The following is a 20,411-nucleotide window of genomic DNA, read 5'->3' on the forward strand; positions in this document are numbered from 1 at the left end:
GCGGGCGCGGCTCTACTCACCGGTTTCCTATTCATCATCACCACACCTGTCCCTCGTTCTGCAATCACCTTCAACCCCTACAAGAACCTGGTCTACACTCCACTCATCGCCAGATCTTACCATAAACTCATGTGGTAAAGTATAGCCTAGCCTACATCTCCTTACCTGTGTTTTGTAGTGTTTTTTCCAGTTCCCCGTTTGTGATTACTCTCACTCACCCTGCCTCCCCTCCTCATCTCTCCAGTTCCTGCCTGACCCACGCTTGTCCGATTACCCCGCTCCTGCCTGACCCACGCCTGTACGACAACCCTGCTCCTGCCTGACCCACGCCTGTACGACAACCACGCTCCTGCCTGACCATCGCCTGTACGACAACCCCGCTCCTGCCTGACCATCGCCTGTACGACTACCACGCTCCTGCCTGACCATCGGCTGTACGACTACCACGTCCCCCTTTTTGTTATCTCATTAAATCGCCCCTCCGGGCTTTACCGTCCCTTGCCTCCTCCTTTCCTGTTGCGCCTGGGTCCCTAACCAAACCCTCACAGTAAGATCTGGCCAGTTTGGACCCAGCCAACATGGAGGAGAGACCTGCACCTCCCGGACTACTCCAAGCCCTCCCACAGACCCAAGCTGTGCAATTGCAGCAGGTATCCGCCCAACAGCAAGCCCAGGACGAGCGACTGAGGGGCCTCGCTACTCTGGTCTGCACCCTGTCCGACCAGGTCACCGCGCTCAGTGCCCGCCTGGCTCCGTTCCTGAACCCCACCGCTCCACCAAACCGGGAGCCCCATCTCGCCTCCCCGGCCCCCTACGACGGGACGTTCACCCTCTGCCGGGAGTTCCTCATGCAGTGTGAGTACGTGTTTGACCTCCAGCCAAGTATGTACTCCACTGCGTCGGCTCGGGTAGCCTACATCGCCAACCTAACCACGGGACGGGCTCGCCGTTGGGTCATGGCGGGTCGCGAGGGCGCAGCTGCCTACATGCAGGACTACACTGCCTTCGTGGCTGAATTCAGGGCCGTGTTTGACCACGACGTCCACGGACAGGACGCGGACGCTGCTCTCTCCGCCCTCACCCAGGGTCCCAGTTCCGTAGCGGACTACGCCACGGAGTTCCGCATCCTCGCTGCCCGTTGCCCCTGGAACGAGTCTGCCCTGTACAGCGCTTTCCGACGGGGCCTAGGGGAGGCCATGAAGGACAGCCTGGCTGGAAGAGACAGACCAGCGACCCTGAACCAACTCGTCTCCCTCTCCATAGCCATTGACGAGCGCCACCGGGAACGCAGGCGCGAGCGGGCGCACCAACACCACAGCGCACCCAGACCGTCTCCACCTCCCTCTACCGGCCTCTCTCGGCCTGTCCCGGCCTCCCTCGCACCCCCAAACACCGCTGGAGAGGAATCCATGCACCTGGGCCGGACCCGACTGACCCCGGCGGAGCGTGAGCACCGGAGTCTGGACGGACTGTGCATATACTGTGCTAGCCCAGCGCACGCCGTCGACTCCTGTCCCTCTGCGCCTCCCAGGGCGGCAAGAGGAGTAGGTTCACTCGCCAGGGGGTACCGAGTAAGCCGGCTCATCCATCCCCTAGCCCGGACCCGTGCCGCCAGGTTCACTGTCACCCTCGCCTGGCAGGGGCACACGCTCTCCGTCCCTGTCCTCATCGACTCCGGTGCCGACGAGAACTTCGTGGACGTCCAGTTCGCCCACAAAGCGGCGCTCCCTCTCTCCCCTCTGGAGAGGCCCCTCTCGGCTTTCGCCCTGGATGGCCATCCCATGGGCCCCATCACGCACCGGACCCTGCCCCTCACTCTCACAGTCTCGGGTAACCACGTGGAGAACGTCCGCCCCTTCGTCATCCACTCTCCCGACGCTCCATTCATCTTAGGGAGGCCCTGGCTGGAACTCCATACCCCTCATGTCTGCTGGAGCTCGGGGCGCATCCTCAGCTGGAGCACCACCTGCCACGCCCGCTGCCTCCGAGCTGCTCAGACCTCCACTCGGGTTGACCGGCCCCGTCCCGCTCCTCCTGACCTCTCCACGGTCCCTTTGATGTACCACGACCTCGGGGAGGCCTTCAGTAAGGAGCGCGCCCGCACACTCCCCCCTCATCGACCCTACGACTGCGCCATCGAGCTCCACCCTGGCGCCCCTCTCCCAGCCAGTCGTCTCTACAACCTCTCCCTCCCGGAGAAAGCTGCCATGGACACCTACATCTCCGAGTGCTTGGCCGAGGGCCTCATCCGACCATCTCGTTCCCAGGTGGCAGCGGGGTTCTTCTTTGTAAAGAAGAAGGGAGGAGACTTCCGGTTATGGAGGCCTAGAGAACAGACGTGCGGTACCAACCTCTGCTGAATGGCACTTAAATTAGCCGAATTCCACCCCACAATTCCAAGAATTTGACACCAACTTTGATTTAATAAGTGATAATAATCTACTAGTAGAGAAATTATACCGTCGAAAAAGAATGAAGAAAAGATGAAAGACGAGAAAAGGCAGACGCTGAATGCTAATCCGTCGATTGCTAGCCATGCGGTTAGTGAGCCACTTGATGAACCTCCACAGTGGTTCATATCGGAGCTGCAGAAAGGTATGCTGAGAATTGAATCCATGATCGAGGGACGCTTGGCTAAATTTTCTGAAACGATGGAGAAAATTGTCAGTGATAACGAGGCTATTGGGCATCGACTTAAGGACGTTGAGGCAAAACAGAGTGAGTTTGTAGACTGCCTGACCGTTATGCAGCAGGAGTTAGACGACTACAAGAAAGCTACGGGGAGCGAATTGAAAGAGCTGAGGGAACAACTGGACGATCAGGAAAATAGAGCCCGCAGACAAAATCTTAGACTGCTGGGCTTCCCTGAAGGAGTCGAAGGGAGGGACGCGGTGGCATTTATTCATGAATGGCTACCGAAGATACTTGACTTAGAAGGGGAAACTTTCGAAATTGAACGCGCACATAGGTCGTTGCAGCAACGCCCAACAGATGGCGCCAGACCCCGCGCTATCGTGATCAGGCTTCTCCGCTTCTCCGACACGGTCAAGATCAGCGATGCAGCCCGGAAGAAAGGCTCCCTGAAATATGGCAATTCGGCGATCATGATCTTCAGAGGTCTACCGCGCTATACCAGAAGAGGAAAGCCTTTGCTCCACTGAAAAAGAAGCTCAAGGAGAAGGACATCACTTTCAGATTACTACATCCAACCACCTTTATTATGGACCTGGAGGGAGGAAAGCGCACTTTCTCGACACCACAATCTGCTGAAAACTACCTGAAGAAATATCATCCAGACTTGCTACCGTGAGACTGATCATGACTGTTCTTAACTTCTTTCATAAGGAGAAATGTTGGTCTAGGCGGCAATGTTAGACTGCGACTGATTAGGGCTTAATTTCTTTTCAACCTGCCCTGATTTAATTTGACTGCTCGATGAAGGATTGCTGCTTCCGTGGGGACATCCACTGATGGACTGAACTCTCACGGGTCAGGATGCCTGCTGGACTTCTACATTTACTCAGATCTTGTTCTTTGGTCATTAGCCGAGGCCTACGTGACCCTACGCGTGAGTAGCCGTATAATGGCAACAGGGGGACATAGGTTACCAGGCTAACATATGGTTTACCCTGTTATACAGGTCTGTACTGTACATATTTATGTTCTAAGTAGCCTATGTCATCGACAGCAGATGCTGTCAATATGCTTATCTGGTCACATTCTTAAGAGGGTGACATGTTGAGTTACATCATGGCCACATGTTCTTTTTAGGGTTTTAGTCTGGCCAAAATTATTGTGACATTATGGGAGACCTACCTACTTTATAAAGTGGTGATTGTTCTATGGGATTGGGCTAGTAAATAACATTATCTAATGAGGTTTGGTATCGTTTAACAATGTAGCTAGTTAGATAAGTCACAGCTACAGGGAAATACGTCAATAAGACAAAAGGGCCTGTACTTCCTCAGTTGGGGAGGAAGTCAGGGAACGGGGTGTTGTATGGGGTTTAGTTTTTTATTTTTTCTAATCTATTCTGCTGACTTTAAGGTACAGGGTATAGAAATGACACACACAGATCGTATATTGATTGGAAGTGCACACCATATATGGTTTAATAATATACTGCATTACTTTATGGGAGAAGTAGATAGTGACAACTACAGTTCTTAGGTATTTGACATGGAATACTAATGGCATCAACATATTGTCAAAGCGTAAAAAGGTTCTCAGCTTCCTGAGAAATCATAAAATAGACATAGCTCTTCTACAGGAGACGCACTTAACGGATGCTGAACATGCTAAATTGACCCGTCAGTGGCAGGGCCAGGTCTTTTACTCATCCTTTACATCCCAATCTAGGGGAGTTGCCACGCTGATAGGAAAACATGTCCCTTTACATGTGGATAATGTTGAGAAGGATAAACAGGGCAGGTATTTGATACTTAAAGGCTCCTTAGCAGGTGAACCTATTACTTTAGTTAATATTTACGGTCCTAATTATGATTGCCCTCAGTTCTTCCAGAGTCTGTTTTACGCGTTATCGTGCCCTTCTAGTGAGATTATTATTGGAGGGGATATTAATTTAGTTTTGGATCCTACTAAAGACCGATCATCTTCTAACCCCCAGGTTCTAACCCAAGCAGCCAAGGCTCTCAATAAAGAAATGTTAGATTGCAGGTTGGTAGATATTTGGAGGGAGACACATAAATCACTACGTGAGTACTCTTTCTACTCGCATGCTCATAATAGCTATTCCAGAATCGACACCTTTATTGCTCATGCTGAAAAGATCCACCTGGTATCCTCGTGTGAATATCTAGCTATGACGCACTCAGACCATGCCCCTCTCATGCTTCTGATAGCTCAAAGAAACCCTGCCAGTGGAACGAGACTTTGGCGACTCCCCAGACATCTACTTAATGACGCGGACTATGTCAAACATATCAACACCAATATTGACACATTTCTTAGCATTAACAAAGGGACTGCCTCGCCGACTATTGTTTGGGAAGCCTTAAAGGCTTATTTGCGAGGGCAGACAATAAGTTATGCATCTTGGAAAAAAAAGCAACATCTGTTAAAAACTAGAACACTTGAATCAGAGATTAGGGCTCTTGAAAAGGAGCATTTTCGGACTCGAAATGAGAGGACCTTTGAGGCCCTCAACACCAAAAGGACTGAGTATGACATGCTATCTACTCGGGTGGTTGAAAACGCCATGGCCAGGACAAAACAACAATATTACGAGCATGGGGATAAATGTGGTAAATTACTGGCCTGGCAGATTCGGAAGGAGGATAGTTCGAGATGTATCCCTTCAGTTAAGACCAAGGACGGCACCTCTGAAATTCGTGATCCTAAACGTATTAATGAAACGTTTAGAGACTTTTATTCTAACCTGTACACATCTCAGGGAGTAGATAATCATAAGATGGAGACTTTTCTAGAGGGACTTACCATCCCAGAGTTGACTGTGGAAACTCAGGTCAACCTGGAAGCTCACATTACTAAGCAGGAAGTTTTGGAGGCGATAGGCAGGCTCTCAGGGGGAAAATCACCAGGGCCTGACGGGTTTCCTATGGACTTTTTTAAAGTCTTTGCGCCCAGTCTGATTACACCACTAATGGATATGTTTCAGCATGCAATTGAGATCAATCGGCTACCTAAGACCCTGGAACAAGCTCTGATTACGGTCCTGCTAAAACCAGGCAAAGACCCGAAACTATGTGGATCCTTTAGACCCATTGCCCTCTTATCGTCAGAATATAAGGTGTTCACTAAGGTTATAGCCACTAGATTGGAAACTGTGATACCTAGTCTCATAAACAAAGATCAGACCGGTTTTGTTCAAAATCGTTTTTCATCGGATAACATTCGGAGGTTCCTCAACATAATTCACTGTGCTAAAGCTATCCCCACCCCAGTAGTTGCTCTTTCATTAGATGCCGAAAAGGCATTCGACCGTTTAGAATGGCCCTTTCTTTTTGCGGTTTTACAGAAGATGAATTTTGGTCCAAACTTAATACGAATGATACAAATTCTATATCTCAGTCCATCGGCAATGATCCGGACCAACTGTAATATATCTACTCCTTTCCCCTTGTTGCGTGGCACACGCCAGGGTTGTCCCTTGTCCCCTCTTCTGTTCTCACTAGCGATTGAACCTCTTGCAATAGCTATAAGAGCACACCCTGGTATTGAGGGGGTGGTGGTAGGACAGGAAAAGCATGTGATTTCCTTGTACGCGGATGACATTATGGTGTATTCATCCAATGCGGCGGCCTCACTTCCTGCCCTTTGCTCTCTATTGGATGAATACAGCTGCTTCTCTGGTTACAAAATTAATATGAATAAAAGTGTGATATTGCCTCTCAACACAGCGGCCCAAGGAATGTTGAAGGTCAACATCCCCTTCCGTTGGGAACCCCATAAGATCTGTTACCTCGGAATACAAATACCTAACCAATTAGATCTAATTTTCTCACTCAACTATGACCCCTTGCTTAAGAAAGTGGAGGCAGATCTGGGAAGATGGTCTTGCCTACCTATATCATTAATTGGACGAATAAACTGTATCAAAATGAATATTTTACCCAAATTTCTTTATCTATTTCAAGCGCTACCAACACCACTCCCCAAATCTTTCTTTAAGACTCTGGATAAACAGATTTCTAGATTTCTATGGAACGGTAAGGTTCCGAGGGTCAAGCTTGAGACCCTTTGTCGTCCCATTGACCAAGGAGGGTTGAATCTACCTAACTTCCAGCTATATTACATGGCTGCCCAGTCAAGGGGCATTTGGACATGGATTAAAGAATTAGAACATCCCCCGGCATGGAAACAAATTGAGCAGTCTCACACGTCACTGATGCTGTCAAGTATTCCATTTGTCCCCTCCTACCACAGTCAGAAAAGTGCCACTTCAAATCCAATAATAAAACATACATCTAAGACATGGCATCAAATCAGAGTCAAGTTTCAAAGTGTTCGTTCAATATATAGGTCCACCCCTTTCCATTTTAATCCTGTATTACCTGAGGCTCTGCGTGATGGCATTACTAGGGACTGGTATAACAGAGGTATATGCACGTTTGGAGACCTTTACGAGCGCAACGATTTGAAATCCTTTGAGCAACTGAGAACCTCTTTTGGGCTTCCCTCTTCACATTTCTTTAAATATCTACAAGTTAGAGATTATATTAGAATACAGCTTGGAGGCAAGCTTGTCCCTTTGGAGGATTTTCAGCTGGATGTTATGATGCATGAGAAACACAACCCCAGAGGTTTCCTATCCTATGCCTATAATAAACTCATAAGTTTTACAGAACATAAAGTACTTAATGCAAAGGTTAAATGGGAAAGAGACATGGGCACAGATTTTGAGGACAGTGAGTGGAAGACGATCTGTGAAAGCTCTCAATCGTTCTCCTATAACAGTCGACACAAACTCCTACAGTTTAACCTCATTCATAGGGTCTACTTCACACCTTACCGTCTCCATAAGATAAGTGATAGCTACTCTGAACAGTGTCCTAGATGCAAGACTGAAACAGGGACGCTGTTGCATATGTTTTGGACATGTAGATGCCTGGAGCAGTTTTGGAGATCTGTGTTGGACAATATTCAAGTAATTGTGGGGGAGGAGGTCCCACACGACCCAAGACTGGCACTACTGGGAGACTGCTCAGTTCTTCCAGCCAATTTAAAGGGCAGTATTCGTTTCATCAGAATGGCCCTAATTGCGGCAAATAAATGTATAGCCATTCGCTGGAAGGATGAGGAACCACCTGCCGTGTCTTTGTGGCTCAAGGAGCTCTCATCATACTTACCCTCAGAAAAGATCATGTTTAACCTCAGGAAAAAAACTGTACTTTTTGATAAATGCTGGGGAGACTTTGTAACCTTTTTACGAGATAGGACTTAAACGTGATGTCAGTGTTCATAATTGATGCCTAATGCTGTATTTCTGTGATGGTATATGTACCTTCGGTGTGTGGTGTGCAATTTAATGCCTGTATATATTGTGTCTAGCTACTGTATCTGTGTTTGATTTAGGGTTGTTTATTGTATTTTATTTTGTTGCAGGGGTGGGGGGGGGGTGGGGGTGGGTGGGTGATACCTGATACTTTGTCGATTGTCTTGTACCCTTTCTGTGGGAAACTAAGTAAAAAATTCAATAAACAAATTGTAAAAAAAAAAAAAAAGAAGAAGGGAGGAGACCTGAGGCCATGCATCGACTACAGGCTGCTCAACAACATCACGGTGAAGAATAAATACCCACTCCCCCTCATGAGCTCCAATTTTGAACCCCTCACCAGTGCCACCATCTTCACCAAGTTGGACCTCAGAAACGCTTATCACCTGGTGCGTATCCGTGAGGGGGACGAATGGAAGACCGCCTTCAAGACCTCCCGTGGCCACTACGAGTACCTCGTCATGCCCTTCGGCCTCACCAACGCCCCCGCCGTCTTCCAGGCCCTGATGAACGACGTGCTCAGGGACATGCTGGACGTATTTGTGGTTCTCTACCTGGACGACATCCTTGTGTTCTCCAGGAGCGCTGAGGAGCACGTCCAACACGTCCGCATGGTCATCCAGCGTCTCCGGGAGAACCGCCTGTACATCAAGGCGGAGAAGTGCACCTTTCACTCCTCGTCAGTGGAGTTCCTGGGGCTCATTGTGGAGGGAGGCCTGACGCGACCGACCCCCGCAAAATCAAGACCGTGGTCGAATGGCCTCAACCCACTACCCGGAGGCAACTCCAGAGCTTCCTTGGCTTCGCTAACTTTTACCGCCGTTTCATACGGGACTACAGCCGGGTAGCAGCTCCCCTCACCCACCTCACCTCATCCCTGCGTCCGTTCATCTGGACACCGGCTGCCAGCGCCGCCTTCTCCGCGCTCAAGGAGCGCTTCACCACCGCTCCGGTCCTTCTCCATCCTGACCCCTCCAGGCAGTTCGTGGTCGAGGTGGACGCATCGGACACAGGCATCGGTGCTGTTCTGTCCCAGCGGTCAGTGGAGGACCAGAAGTTGCACCCCTGTGCCTTCCTCTCCCGCCGGTTCACCCCAGCTGAGGTGAATTACGACATCGGGAACAGGGAGTTGTTGGCGGTGGTGGGGGCCTTGGAGGAGTGGCGCCACTGGCTTGAGGGCGCGGAACACACCACCCTCGTCTGGTCGGACCACAAGAACCTGACCTTCATCCGGGCGGCCAAGCGCCTCAACTCCCGCCAGGCGCGGTGGTCACAGTTCCTAGGGAGGTTCGACTTTACCCTCACCTTCCGGCCCGGCTCCCGCAACGCCAAGGCCGACGCGCTGTCCCGCCTCCACGCGCCCGAGGCGCCCCACGCGGAGCCTGAGACCATCCTGCCGGCCTCGCGTGTCGTAGGGGTGGTCACCATGAACATTGAGGCGGTGGTGAGGCAGGCCCAACGCGCCCAACCCAGTCCGGCCAACGTTCCTCCTCGCCGGCTCTTCGTGCCTGACTCGGTCCGGTCCCGGGTGCTCCAGTGGGGCCATGCCAGCCGGTTTGCGTGCCATCCCGGGGTTCACCGCACCCTCTCCTTCCTGAGCCGACGGTTCTGGTGGCCCTCCATGAGGTCCGACGTCCGGGAGTTTGTGGTCGCCTGTCCCGTCTGCTCCCGCAGCAAGGCGTCCCACCAGCCCCCGGCTGGCCTCCTGCGTCCTCTCCCGGTCCCCAGCCGCCCCTGGTCCCACATCGCCCTGGACTTCATCACCGGTCTTCCCCCCTCCAGGGGCAACACGGTCATCCTCACCGTGGTGGACCGGTTCTCCAAAGCGGTCCATCTGGTGGCGCTCCCCAAGCTCCCGTCCTTTGCGGAGACAGCTGAGCTCCTCGTCCAGCATGTCTACCGGCTCCACGGTCTCCCCGGAGACATTGTCTCGGACCGTGGGCCTCAATTCACCTCCCAGGTCTGGAGGGCCTTCTGCAAGGAGATAGGCGCCACCATCAGCCTCTCCTCTGGCTACCACCCGCAGACCAACGGCCAGGCCGAACGGGCCAACCAGAGCCTGGAGTCCGCTCTCCGCTGTGTGTCGGCTCTCCACCCCACCTCCTGGAGCAAGGACCTGCCCTGGGTCGAATACTCCCTCAATGCCCTGACCAGCGCTGCCACTGGCAGGTCTCCGTTCGAGTCATCCCTCGGGTACCAGCCCCCGCTGTTCTCTCTCCAGGAGTCGGAGGCCTCCGTCCCCTCCGTCCAGGCCCACCTCAGCCGCTGTCGCCGTGTCTGGAGGGAGGTCCGCAGGGCCCTGCTCCGCTCCAACGAGCGCTCCTGCCGCGGGGCCAACCGCCGCCGCACTCCTGCTCCGGCGTATCGGCCCGGTCAACGTGTCTACCTCTCCACTGCTGATCTTCCGCTCCAGGTCCCCTCCAGGAAGCTGGCTCCGCGCTTCGTTGGGCCCTTCGAGATCGACCGTGTCCTGAACCCGGCTGCGGTACGTCTTAAGCTCCCTGCTTCCATGCGGGTACACCCTGTATTCCATGTGTCCAAGATCAAACCTGTCTCCTCGAGTCCTCTCATGCCTTCTGCCCCAGCTCCTCCGCCTCCCCAGATGGTCGACGGGCATCCCCAGTGGACGGTTCGGCGGCTGCTGAAGGTGCGCCGCCGGGGTCGGGGGTTCCAATACCTGGTGGATTGGGAGGGGTACGGCCCCGAGGAGTGCAGCTGGATCTCCAGGCAGCTCATTATGGACCCGTCTCTCCTCCGGGACTTCTACCGGGCACATCCTGACGCCCCCGGTCGGTCGCCAGGTGGCTCCCCTCGGGGGGGGGGTCCTGTTACGGCTCGCATGCCCTCGCCTCCACAACCGCCTCCCTCTCTCCCCTCTGGGCCCGCTGTGCGCTCGGGGCGTCCTACGCGCTCTTCCGCACGTCGCATCGGCCCAGGCATGCAACGCTCTGACTCTCCGGAGTTTCCCCCCACTACCGGGCGTTCCCCGTCTCCGGCCAGCTCCGCGGACTCGGCAGTCTCCTCCCACTCCGGTGGCGAAGAGTCGGATCCCGACATGCCCAGCACATCGGCCCGTGCGCAACAACAAGAACGGCGCGCTCGTCTCCGACGATGACGCGGGCGCGGCTCTACTCACCGGTTTCCTATTCATCATCACCCCACCTGTCCCTCGTTCTGCAATCACCTTCAACCCCTACAAGAACCTGGTCTACACTCCACTCATCGCCAGATCTTACCATAAACTCATGTGGTAAAGTATAGCCTAGCCTACATCTCCTTACCTGTGTTTTGTAGTGTTTTTTCCCGTTCCCCGTTTGTGATTACTCTCACTCACCCTGCCTCCCCTCCTCATCTCTCCAGTTCCTGCCTGACCCACGCTTGTCCGATTACCCCGCTCCTGCCTGACCCACGCCTGTACGACAACCCTGCTCCTGCCTGACCCATGCCTGTACGACAACCACGCTCCTGCCTGACCATCGCCTGTACGACAACCCCGCTCCTGCCTGACCATCGCCTGTACGACTACCACGCTCCTGCCTGACCATCGGCTGTACGACTACCACGTCCCCCTTTTTGTTATCTCATTAAATCGCCCCTCCGGGCTTTACCGTCCCTTGCCTCCTCCTTTCCTGTTGCGCCTGGGTCCCTAACCAAACCCTCACAGTTCAGGTTTAAAATCAGTCCTATAAGTCAATAGTAATCCCTTACGGAAATGCCTCTAACAAGAGTCTCTATGAGTTGAATTTGAATTTGCTCTGCGATTTCTGTTGCCTTTGACCGCGCCAGTCGACCCCTCGGTCACCATCTCATGTGAGTCTGTATAGAGTGTAGCTGCACATCTCCTCAATCACCAGGCCACAACAGAATACTTCATTCTCTTGATACAGAGCATAACAGGCAGCTGTTGTGAGATCACCGCTGCTGCGACATAGACAATAATGTCATGTCTTTGAATTGAATTATCTTCATTTGGGGGCTTTTGCTAGCAAAAAATGGATATGCAATCAATTTGCGATTAATTAGATTAATTAATTACAGATCATGTAATTGTGTGGGTGTCAGGTGGAGGTGTCATGGAGCAGCTTCAACCGTGGTGACATCTTCCTGCTGGACATGGGGAAAGCCATGGTGCAGTGGAACGGCCCTCAGAGCAACAGGAGTGAGAAACTTCAGGTAGAGTCAAACCCCACCACTGTGGAGCTCAATGCTCATTCATTTCATTCATTCATATCATTGCCTCCGTGCCTGGTGGAGGTATTTTCAGACGTGTGTGTTCGTTATTTCGTTTGTTTGTTCGTTCATTCTTTATCAGGATTACACAAAAACTACCAGAGCGATTTTCATGAAACTCGGTGGAGGGGTGTAGCATGGGCCATCTTAGAACCCATTCAATTTTGGAGCGGATCCAAATCACTGGACGGATACAGAAATGAAAAGAAAACAAAAATTTGGCCATACATGGACCATTTCCCTTCACTTCATCCTTACTTACATCTTCTAGCAGGTTTACCGTACTGTTAAGGCATTGCAGTAGTGATCTCTAGTCCCGGGTTTGCGAAGATGAAGATGGTTTTTTTTAAAGAACATGGCTCTTTGTTACAATGAGTCAAATCAACTTTAGATATCAACTTAGATATCAGCTTCATTTAATTGCTGGTCATGTTATGTTTCTCTGCATGTAAAACAAAATCATATCTGATTCATGAGAAACAAATCAGATAAACACTGTATTAGGAAAGGTTACATTTTCTTAGCCTGGATCCTGTGGTATTACATATAAATGATATGCTATCCGAATCACTGGGCAGATACACAAATTGAAAACAAAACCTTCACTTCATTTTTACATCTTCTGCCATGTTTACCATACTGCCTGGTGTGCCAGTGCACAGTACAGCTGTTGCAGTAGTAATCTGTAGACCCGGGTTCGAATCCAGACCAAGACCCTGTAGTTGCATGTCCTTATATGGGGCTAGCGGTGAGTTTACCTATGTTAATCCAGACCAAGACCCTGTAGTTGCATGTCCTTATATGGGGCTAGCGGTGAGTTTACCTATGCTAATTCAGGTAATCGGCCACATGCTTTCAACTTGAGAAACCATGAGATTCACCATTAAGAGAAGGCAGGTGAGAACCCATCCATTATGAGAAGGCAGGTGAGAACTCATCCATTAAGAGAAGGCAGGTGAGAACTCATCCATTAAGAGAGGGGAGGGTGAGAACTCATCCATTAAGAGAGGGGAGGTGATAACTCATCCAGCAGTTTACGAACACGTCGTGAATCAGACTCCCGTCCTGCTTTCTCTAGAAACGTTCTAAGGAAGAAATTAAAGAGTGGAACTTAGGAAGATATTGGTGAATTTAGGCCCATGTCTGATTCTCATTAATTATTAGGAAGGAAGCATTGAGACCCGTTAGAGCCGTTAGCCTAGCCTAGCACAATCACTGGAAGTGGATTTGAAACATTAGCCTAGGCTAACGGCTCTCACAGGTCTCAATGCTTCCTACTGCAGGCACAGAAAAGATAAGGGTGTCTATCTGGGGACTCTGGGGAAGATGGCAAATAAGCTAATTTACCCAAAATTGTCCTGTTCCTTTTTACCCAAAAGTTTCAAAAAATGTTCACCCTGGAAGGAGTTTTCAAGATCTCTGCCTCCAAAAGTCTGGAGATATCTCCATCGAAAATCGTTGTTAGAACAGTGCCAAAAACCAACGCTACCAATTAGAGCAACTCCCTACATCTCCAATAGGGTGAAACATCTCCTTACTGGAAATCATGTCCTCCAAACAAACTGGAGTGGAGAATCAAAACAAAACATTCACCGTCCCATAGGAAGGACCACCCTAAAGACGTTGGATTGGTTCTGCAATGCAGGTTTTTTCAATCCCTCAAATTGTTTCCACCCACTTTTAGCGAAGAAATCTGGATGAATTTCTTCAGTCTCTAGTTGAGCATAGTGTTTAGTGACTGACGCGTAAGTCTATAACTTAAGAGAGAGGTTATGTTGGGCTTCTGTTGATCATTACCCATACTCCTCTCCCCTCCCTCCATCCAGGCGCTGCTCCTGGCGCAGGACATCCGTGACCGGGAGCGGGGCGGTCGGGTGCAGGTGGGCGTGGTGGAGGGCAGCGATGAGGAAGACTCCCTCGAGCTGATGAAGATCATGATGGCAGTGCTGGGCTCGAGGACAACGCCACTGAAGGAGTCGGTCCCTTACGACACGCCAAACAGGCAGCAAGCGGCCAACGTCAGGCTTTACAAGTACGTGCTGTACTGTATCTGACCTGTTTCTACTGTATCTGACCTGGTTCTACTGTATCTCACCTGGTTCTACTGTATCAGTCCTTGTTCTACTGTATCAGTCCTTGTTCTACTCTATCAGTCCTTGTTCTACTGTATCAGTCCTTGTTCTACTGTCTCTGTACTTGTTCTACTCTATCAGTCCTTGTTTTACTGTATCAGTCCTTGTTCTACTGTATCAGTCCTTGTTCTACTGTATCTGTACTTGTTCTACTCTATCAGTCCTTGTTCTACTCTATCAGTCCTTGTTCTACTGTGTCTGTACTTGTTCTACTGTATCTGTTGTTGACTTTCGTTGTCTTTTATTATTGTCCTTATTCAGCTCTGCGTTGTGTTTTAATTTCAATAAAAGACGGCACCCAATGTCTCACACAGTCCAGTGTCCCTTTTCTGATGTATTCCAAATGAATCACTCCAACACGGGATTTGAGCGACAATCAAAAGCTGTTTATTTACAGAAGGTTTATAGCATACAAAAGACGATGGCATCTAGTCAAATGTCAGCTTGCCTGTCTGTATGGCTGTCTGGCCCAAATCAAAGCATCTGAGCTCGAGCAAGGTTCTTATGGTTCGGGGGCGTTCCACCCCCCCCCCCTTCCCAGATCAGACTGGTCTGGGCTGAGTTTCCCAGAGGCATCGTAGCGCTATGTTCATCGTAGCGCTATGATGAACGCCATAGCTTACGATGAACGTAGCGCTACGATGCCTCTGGGAAACTCAGCCCTGGTCTCTCCTGCAGCCCACGGCCTTGTAGTAGATAACCGGCCGATGGTTTGGCGCCCAGGTCTCTATCTCTTACCACAACAATTTGGTGTTGTCTACAGAATGTCCCAACCATGGAATGTCACCCTTATCTCAAGTCTATGGAAGGGAGACACAGTTTCTTACAGAAAACTCCGGCCAACAGCCACACTCAGGGGTCAACATCATAATTAGAAACAGCTAACAGGATCAGGTTAAACAGACATTTCTCTGAAAAACTGCCATTTTCCTCACTGTACTTGTTCTACTGTATCAGTCTTTGTTCTACTGTAGCTGTCCTTGTTCTACTGTATCTGTCCTTGTTCTACTGTATCTGTTCTGGTTCTAGACTGAATGGAGATTTACCAATAGAAATCATGTTTGATTGTGTGCACTGTTCCTGTCCACCCTGGTGTGTTTGTGTGTGCTGAGTGTGCTGTGTGTGAACAGCCTGGGCTGAGTTTCCCAGAGGCATCGTAGCTTACGATGAACGTAGCGCTACGATGCCTCTGGGAAACTCAGCCCTGGTGTGTCTGTGTGCTGTTCCTGTCCACCCTGCTAGGGGGCGTAAATTCACTTTAATTCCCATGGATTGTTTTCATCTCAATGGGGAACCTGTCAATCCCTTGTCCACACGCACACAGGTATTTTTTGAAACTGGGGTTTAGAAACTCAGGAGTTTCTAAAAATGTTCACCCTGGAAGAAGTTTTCAAAAATGTCCGGTTTCAGTGACCTAAAACGCAGTTTGCATGTGGGGGAGACAATCGTATATAATCCCATGTATGTGTATGTGTGTCTCCGCCCCCCCCCCAGCGTGTCAGACCACAGTGGGAAGCTGGTGGTCCAGGAGGTGGCCAGCCAGCCCCTGACTCAGGACCTGCTACGCTCATCGGTACGCATTCCACATCAGCTTCCATCACATCATACTTCAGCTGTATACAGTTTGTGTCCCTTATTCTGCGCTGGTGTTGTAGTTTCAGTCCTTGTCTCTCTCTCTCTCTCTCCCTCAGGACTGCTACATAGTGGACCTAGGCGGGTCTGGGGGCGTGCTGGTGTGGAAGGGCCGGCAGGCCTCCAAGGAGGAGCGGCGAGCTGCTCTGAGCAGAGCAGTGGTGACTGGAGGGTTTTAATCAACCAACACTCTGAACACAGCAGCAGCAGCAGCACAGACTCCACAGGGATGCTGCACACATATGCATGAGATAATCAGCACTTTGGCCCTCTGGTAGTGATACAAACTGCAGTATACTACTGTAGCAGTACACTAGCAGTACTAGCCAGTACACTGAAATTCTAAAATAAATAATAAATTCACAGGGTCTCATACGGTCTCATGTCACAAAAATGATTTTGGTGGTCTTGCTTGAAGTTATCTCATGCAGCTTTAAATATGTATAACCAAGGCTTGAACATGTTGATATTTCACTTACAGTTCAATAATCCATTCTACCAGGGCTTCATCAAGGCCAAGAACTACCCGTCCAGCACCAAGGTCCAGGTGATGGGAGACGGAGGCGAGTCCGTTGTGTTCAAGCACCTCTTCAGGTCCTGGAGAGAGAAGGGACAGGGTCTTGGTCTTCGCCAAGGGCACTCTCTGGGCAAGTCAGGTAGAAAGACAATAGCAACACCTTCTCCCTGGACATTGTCAACTGTGGATTAACATGTTCTGTAGTATTGTTGTGGTAATCCATAGTTTTGTCACCTAGCTAAAGAGTTCTGTAGTATTGAATCAGAATCAGAATTTGTTTATTGCCATTGTACTTTACATACACAGGATTTTTTTCAACATCGTGGTGCTTACAACAATACAACAATGGACAGGTGCAAGGACAGGACAGGACAGTGCATGACAGGACTCTTTAAGTGTATTGTTGTGGTAATCTAAGTGTTCTGTAGTATTGGTGTGGTAATCTAAGTGTTGTGTGGTATTGTTGTGGTAGTAATAAGTGCTCTGTGGTATTGGTGTGGTAATAATACGTGTTCTGTAGTATTGGTGTGGTAATAATAAGTGTTCTGTAGTATTGGTGTGGCAATCTAAGTGTTGTGTGGTATTGGTGTGGTAATAATAAGTGTTTTGTGGTATTGGTGTGGTGGTAATAATAAGTGTTCTGTGATATTGTACTGGTAATCTAAGTGTTCTGTGGTATTGTTGTGGTAATAATACATGCTCTGTAGTATTGGTGTGGTAATAATAAGTGTTCTGTAGTATTGGTGTGGTAATAATAAGTATTGTGTGGTATTGGTGTGGTAATAATAAGTATTGTGTGGTATTGTTGCAGTAATAATAAGTGTTGTGTGGTATTGTTGCGGTAATAATAAGTGTTGTGTGGTATTGTTGAGGTAATAGCCTAATAAGTTTTCTGTAGTATTGATGTGGTAATCTAAGTGCTCTGTAATATTTGTGAGGTGATATTAGTGTCCTGTGGTATTGTTGTGGTAATAGTAAGTGTTCTGTACTATTGGTGTGGTAATAATAAGTGTTCTATAGTAGTGATGTGGTAATAATAAGTGCTCTGTAGTATTAGTGTGGTAATAATAGTAAGCGTTCTGTAGAATTGGTGTGGAAATAATACGTGTTCTGTAGTATTGGTGTGGTAATCTAAGTGTTCTGTAGTATTGGTGTGGTCATCTAAGTGTTGTGTGGTATTTCTGTTGTAATAATAGTTTGTAGTTTTGTTGTGGTAATAATAAGTGTTCTGTAGTATTGGTGTGGTAATGTAAGTGGTCTGTGGTATTGGTGTGGTATTCTAGGTGTTTTGTGGTATTGTTGTGATAATCTAAGTTTTTTGTGGTATTGTGTGCTAATAATAAGTATTCTGTAGTATTGTTGTGGTAATAATAAGTGTCTTGTGTTATCGTTGGGGTAATGTTAGTGTTCTGTGTTATTGTTGTGGTAATAATAAGTGTTCTGTGGTATTGTTGTGGTAATAATACGTGTTGTGTGTTGTGTGGTATTGTTGTGGTAATAATAAGTGTTCTGTGGGATTGTTGTGGTAATCCATGGTTTTGTCAGCAGCTAAAGTGGAGCAGGTGAAGTTTGACGTGATGGAGCTCCACGCCAGACCTCAGCTGGCAGCACAGCAACGCATGGTGGACGACGCCTCTGGAAACATCCAGGTGATGAAGTCTCAGATACGCAATACACACACACACACACACTTTCCATCTCTCTCTCTGACGCTCACACTTCCTAACTCATCACATGGTTGTAAGTCTGTGTAACCTTGCCTCCACCTACAGGTGTGGCGTATAGAGGAGCTGGAGTTGAGAGAACTTCTCCCCAGCTCCTACGGCCAGTTCTCTGGAGCAGACTGCTACCTCGTGCTGTACACCTACAAGAGATATAACTGCCTGCAGTACATCCTCTACATGTGGCAGGTCAACTAACAACCTGAATTGAGTGCAGTTATGTTATGTTTAAGTTGTGTTTTTAATGTTACTGTGTCGCTTATCATTTCACCACATCAGTACTCAGTCAAACACTGGTGTGACGGTATACTGTGATTGGCTGACGTGTGTGACGGTATACTGTGATTGGCTGACGTGTGTGGGGGTGTGCTGTGATTGGCTGATGTGTGTGATGGTGTATTGTGATTGGATGACAGGTGTGACGGTGTACTGTGATTGGCTGACGTGTGTGACGGTATACTATGATTGGCTGATGTGTGTGAGGGTATGCTGTGATTGGCTGACATGTGTGGTGGTATACAGTGATTGACTGATGGGTGTGATGGTGTACATTGATTGACTGATGTGTATGGCAGTGCATTGTGATTGGCTGATGTGTGTGATTGTGTAATGTGATTGGCTAAAAGGTGTGACAGTGTACTGTGATTGGCTGGGGGATGTGACGGTGTACTGTGATTGGCTGACGGGTGTGACGGTGTACTGTTATTGGCTGATGTGTGTGACGGTGTATTGTGATTGGCTGACGTGTGTGGCGGTGTACTGTGATTGGCTGACGTGTGTGGCGTGTACTGCAGGGCCTCCATGCCACCCAGGATGAAATTACAGCCTGTGTGTCCCAGGCTGCCAGCGTGGATGGCCAGTACAGCGGAGCGCCGGTCCAGGTCAGGGTGGTCATGGGGAAGGAGCCGCGCCACTTCCTGGCCATCTTCAAAGGCAGACTCATCATCTCTGAGGTGAGAGGCGGGTTCCTGTTCCAGAGACCAGGTTTCTCTGTCTCTCCCTCCATGCTGAAGTTCTGCGCTGATCAGCTGTCTCCGATGTTCACCGACATCTTCAACACCTCACTAGAGACATGCCATGTTCCAGCCTGCTTCAAGACCTCCACCATCATCCCTGTCCCCAAGAAAACAAGGATCACTGGCCTCAGCGACTACAGACCTTTCGCCCTGACCTCTGTAGTAATGAAGGTTTTTTAGCGGCTTGTTCTGCGGCATCTTAAATCCATCACAGACCCTCCCCTGCAGTTCCGGCGGACTGTGATTGGCTGACGTGTGTGACGGTATACTCCGCTGAGAGGGTGATGGGTTGTAGACTGCCATCTCCAGGGTCCTGAAACGGGCTAGAAAGATTGTGGCCAACACCTCCCATCCCGTTCACGGTCTCTTTGACCCACTCCCCCTGGCAGGAGACTCCATCGGGAGCCGGGTCTACACACCACAAAAACGGCTTCTTTCCCACAGTCATCAGACTCGTTATCAAGGCTTGCGTCTCCCCACGATGCCCCCCCACACACAATGACTCTATACCCCTTGCTGCACACGACCTTTGATTGTCCCACATATCTCAACAGCACACACATTGTGCACACTGTATACATAAAACATCACCCTTGTGGTCGATTGACACGGTCTCATCATTAGGTCGTCGTCAGACGAGCTTGACAGCGAAGTCTCCAATCCTCTCGGTCGTCCATACATCCAGCCAGTTCCGCAGAACTCTCCACTCCTGCGTCCCTCCTCAGTACATCCACGTATGTTGGTGTGGGACGTCCTCTTAATCGGTGCATTAAACGGTTGGTTCCCAGAGCACCAGCTTGCTGGCTGGGAGCTCATGATGTCTGTGGCAGTGTCCAGCAAGTTTCATCCTCCTGGATGCCACTTTCTCACTCAGCTTTGGTAGCCCCCCATACAGATGCTTGTTGGTAACATGCTCGCTCTGGTTGACATTTAGCACCACATGCAGCATTCTGGTGTAGCACCCATCCAGAAACTTCTGCAGGGTGGGCTTCAGGGTCCAAGTTTCACAGCCGTATAGGAAGACAGACTCCACGGTCGCATGGAAGAAGTTCAGTTTGATGTGTAGAGGGAGATTGGAGTTCCACACACTATTCATGCCATTCAGTGCCCTCCATGCCAGCGCTTTTCTCACCTTAAGTTCCTGTTCTGATGAGTTGACCCAGGAACCCAGGTATTTGAAGTCGCTAA

At 49.7% G+C, this 20,411-nt stretch overlaps 1 protein-coding gene across 1 annotated transcript in view; it reads left to right on the forward strand.

The window, feature by feature from the left end:
* vill (villin-like) overlaps window positions 1-20,411 on the forward strand; it is a gene marked incomplete at both ends in the record, with an annotated part of 60,102 nt that overhangs the window by 18,831 nt on the left and 20,860 nt on the right. Inside the window, 8 exons of the mRNA XM_084453450.1 lie at window positions 12,038-12,148; window positions 14,032-14,237; window positions 15,832-15,910; window positions 16,029-16,130; window positions 16,472-16,625; window positions 18,035-18,135; window positions 18,259-18,396; window positions 19,002-19,160. Of these exons, the coding sequence (XP_084309576.1) occupies window positions 12,038-12,148; window positions 14,032-14,237; window positions 15,832-15,910; window positions 16,029-16,130; window positions 16,472-16,625; window positions 18,035-18,135; window positions 18,259-18,396; window positions 19,002-19,160 (1,050 nt within the window). The remainder of the gene's footprint in view (window positions 1-12,037; window positions 12,149-14,031; window positions 14,238-15,831; window positions 15,911-16,028; window positions 16,131-16,471; window positions 16,626-18,034; window positions 18,136-18,258; window positions 18,397-19,001; window positions 19,161-20,411) is intronic.

The sequence above is a fragment of the Borostomias antarcticus genome (assembly GCF_949987555.1).
Source record: "Borostomias antarcticus genome assembly, chromosome: 2".
Classification (NCBI taxonomy): Eukaryota; Metazoa; Chordata; class Actinopteri; order Stomiiformes; family Stomiidae; genus Borostomias; species Borostomias antarcticus.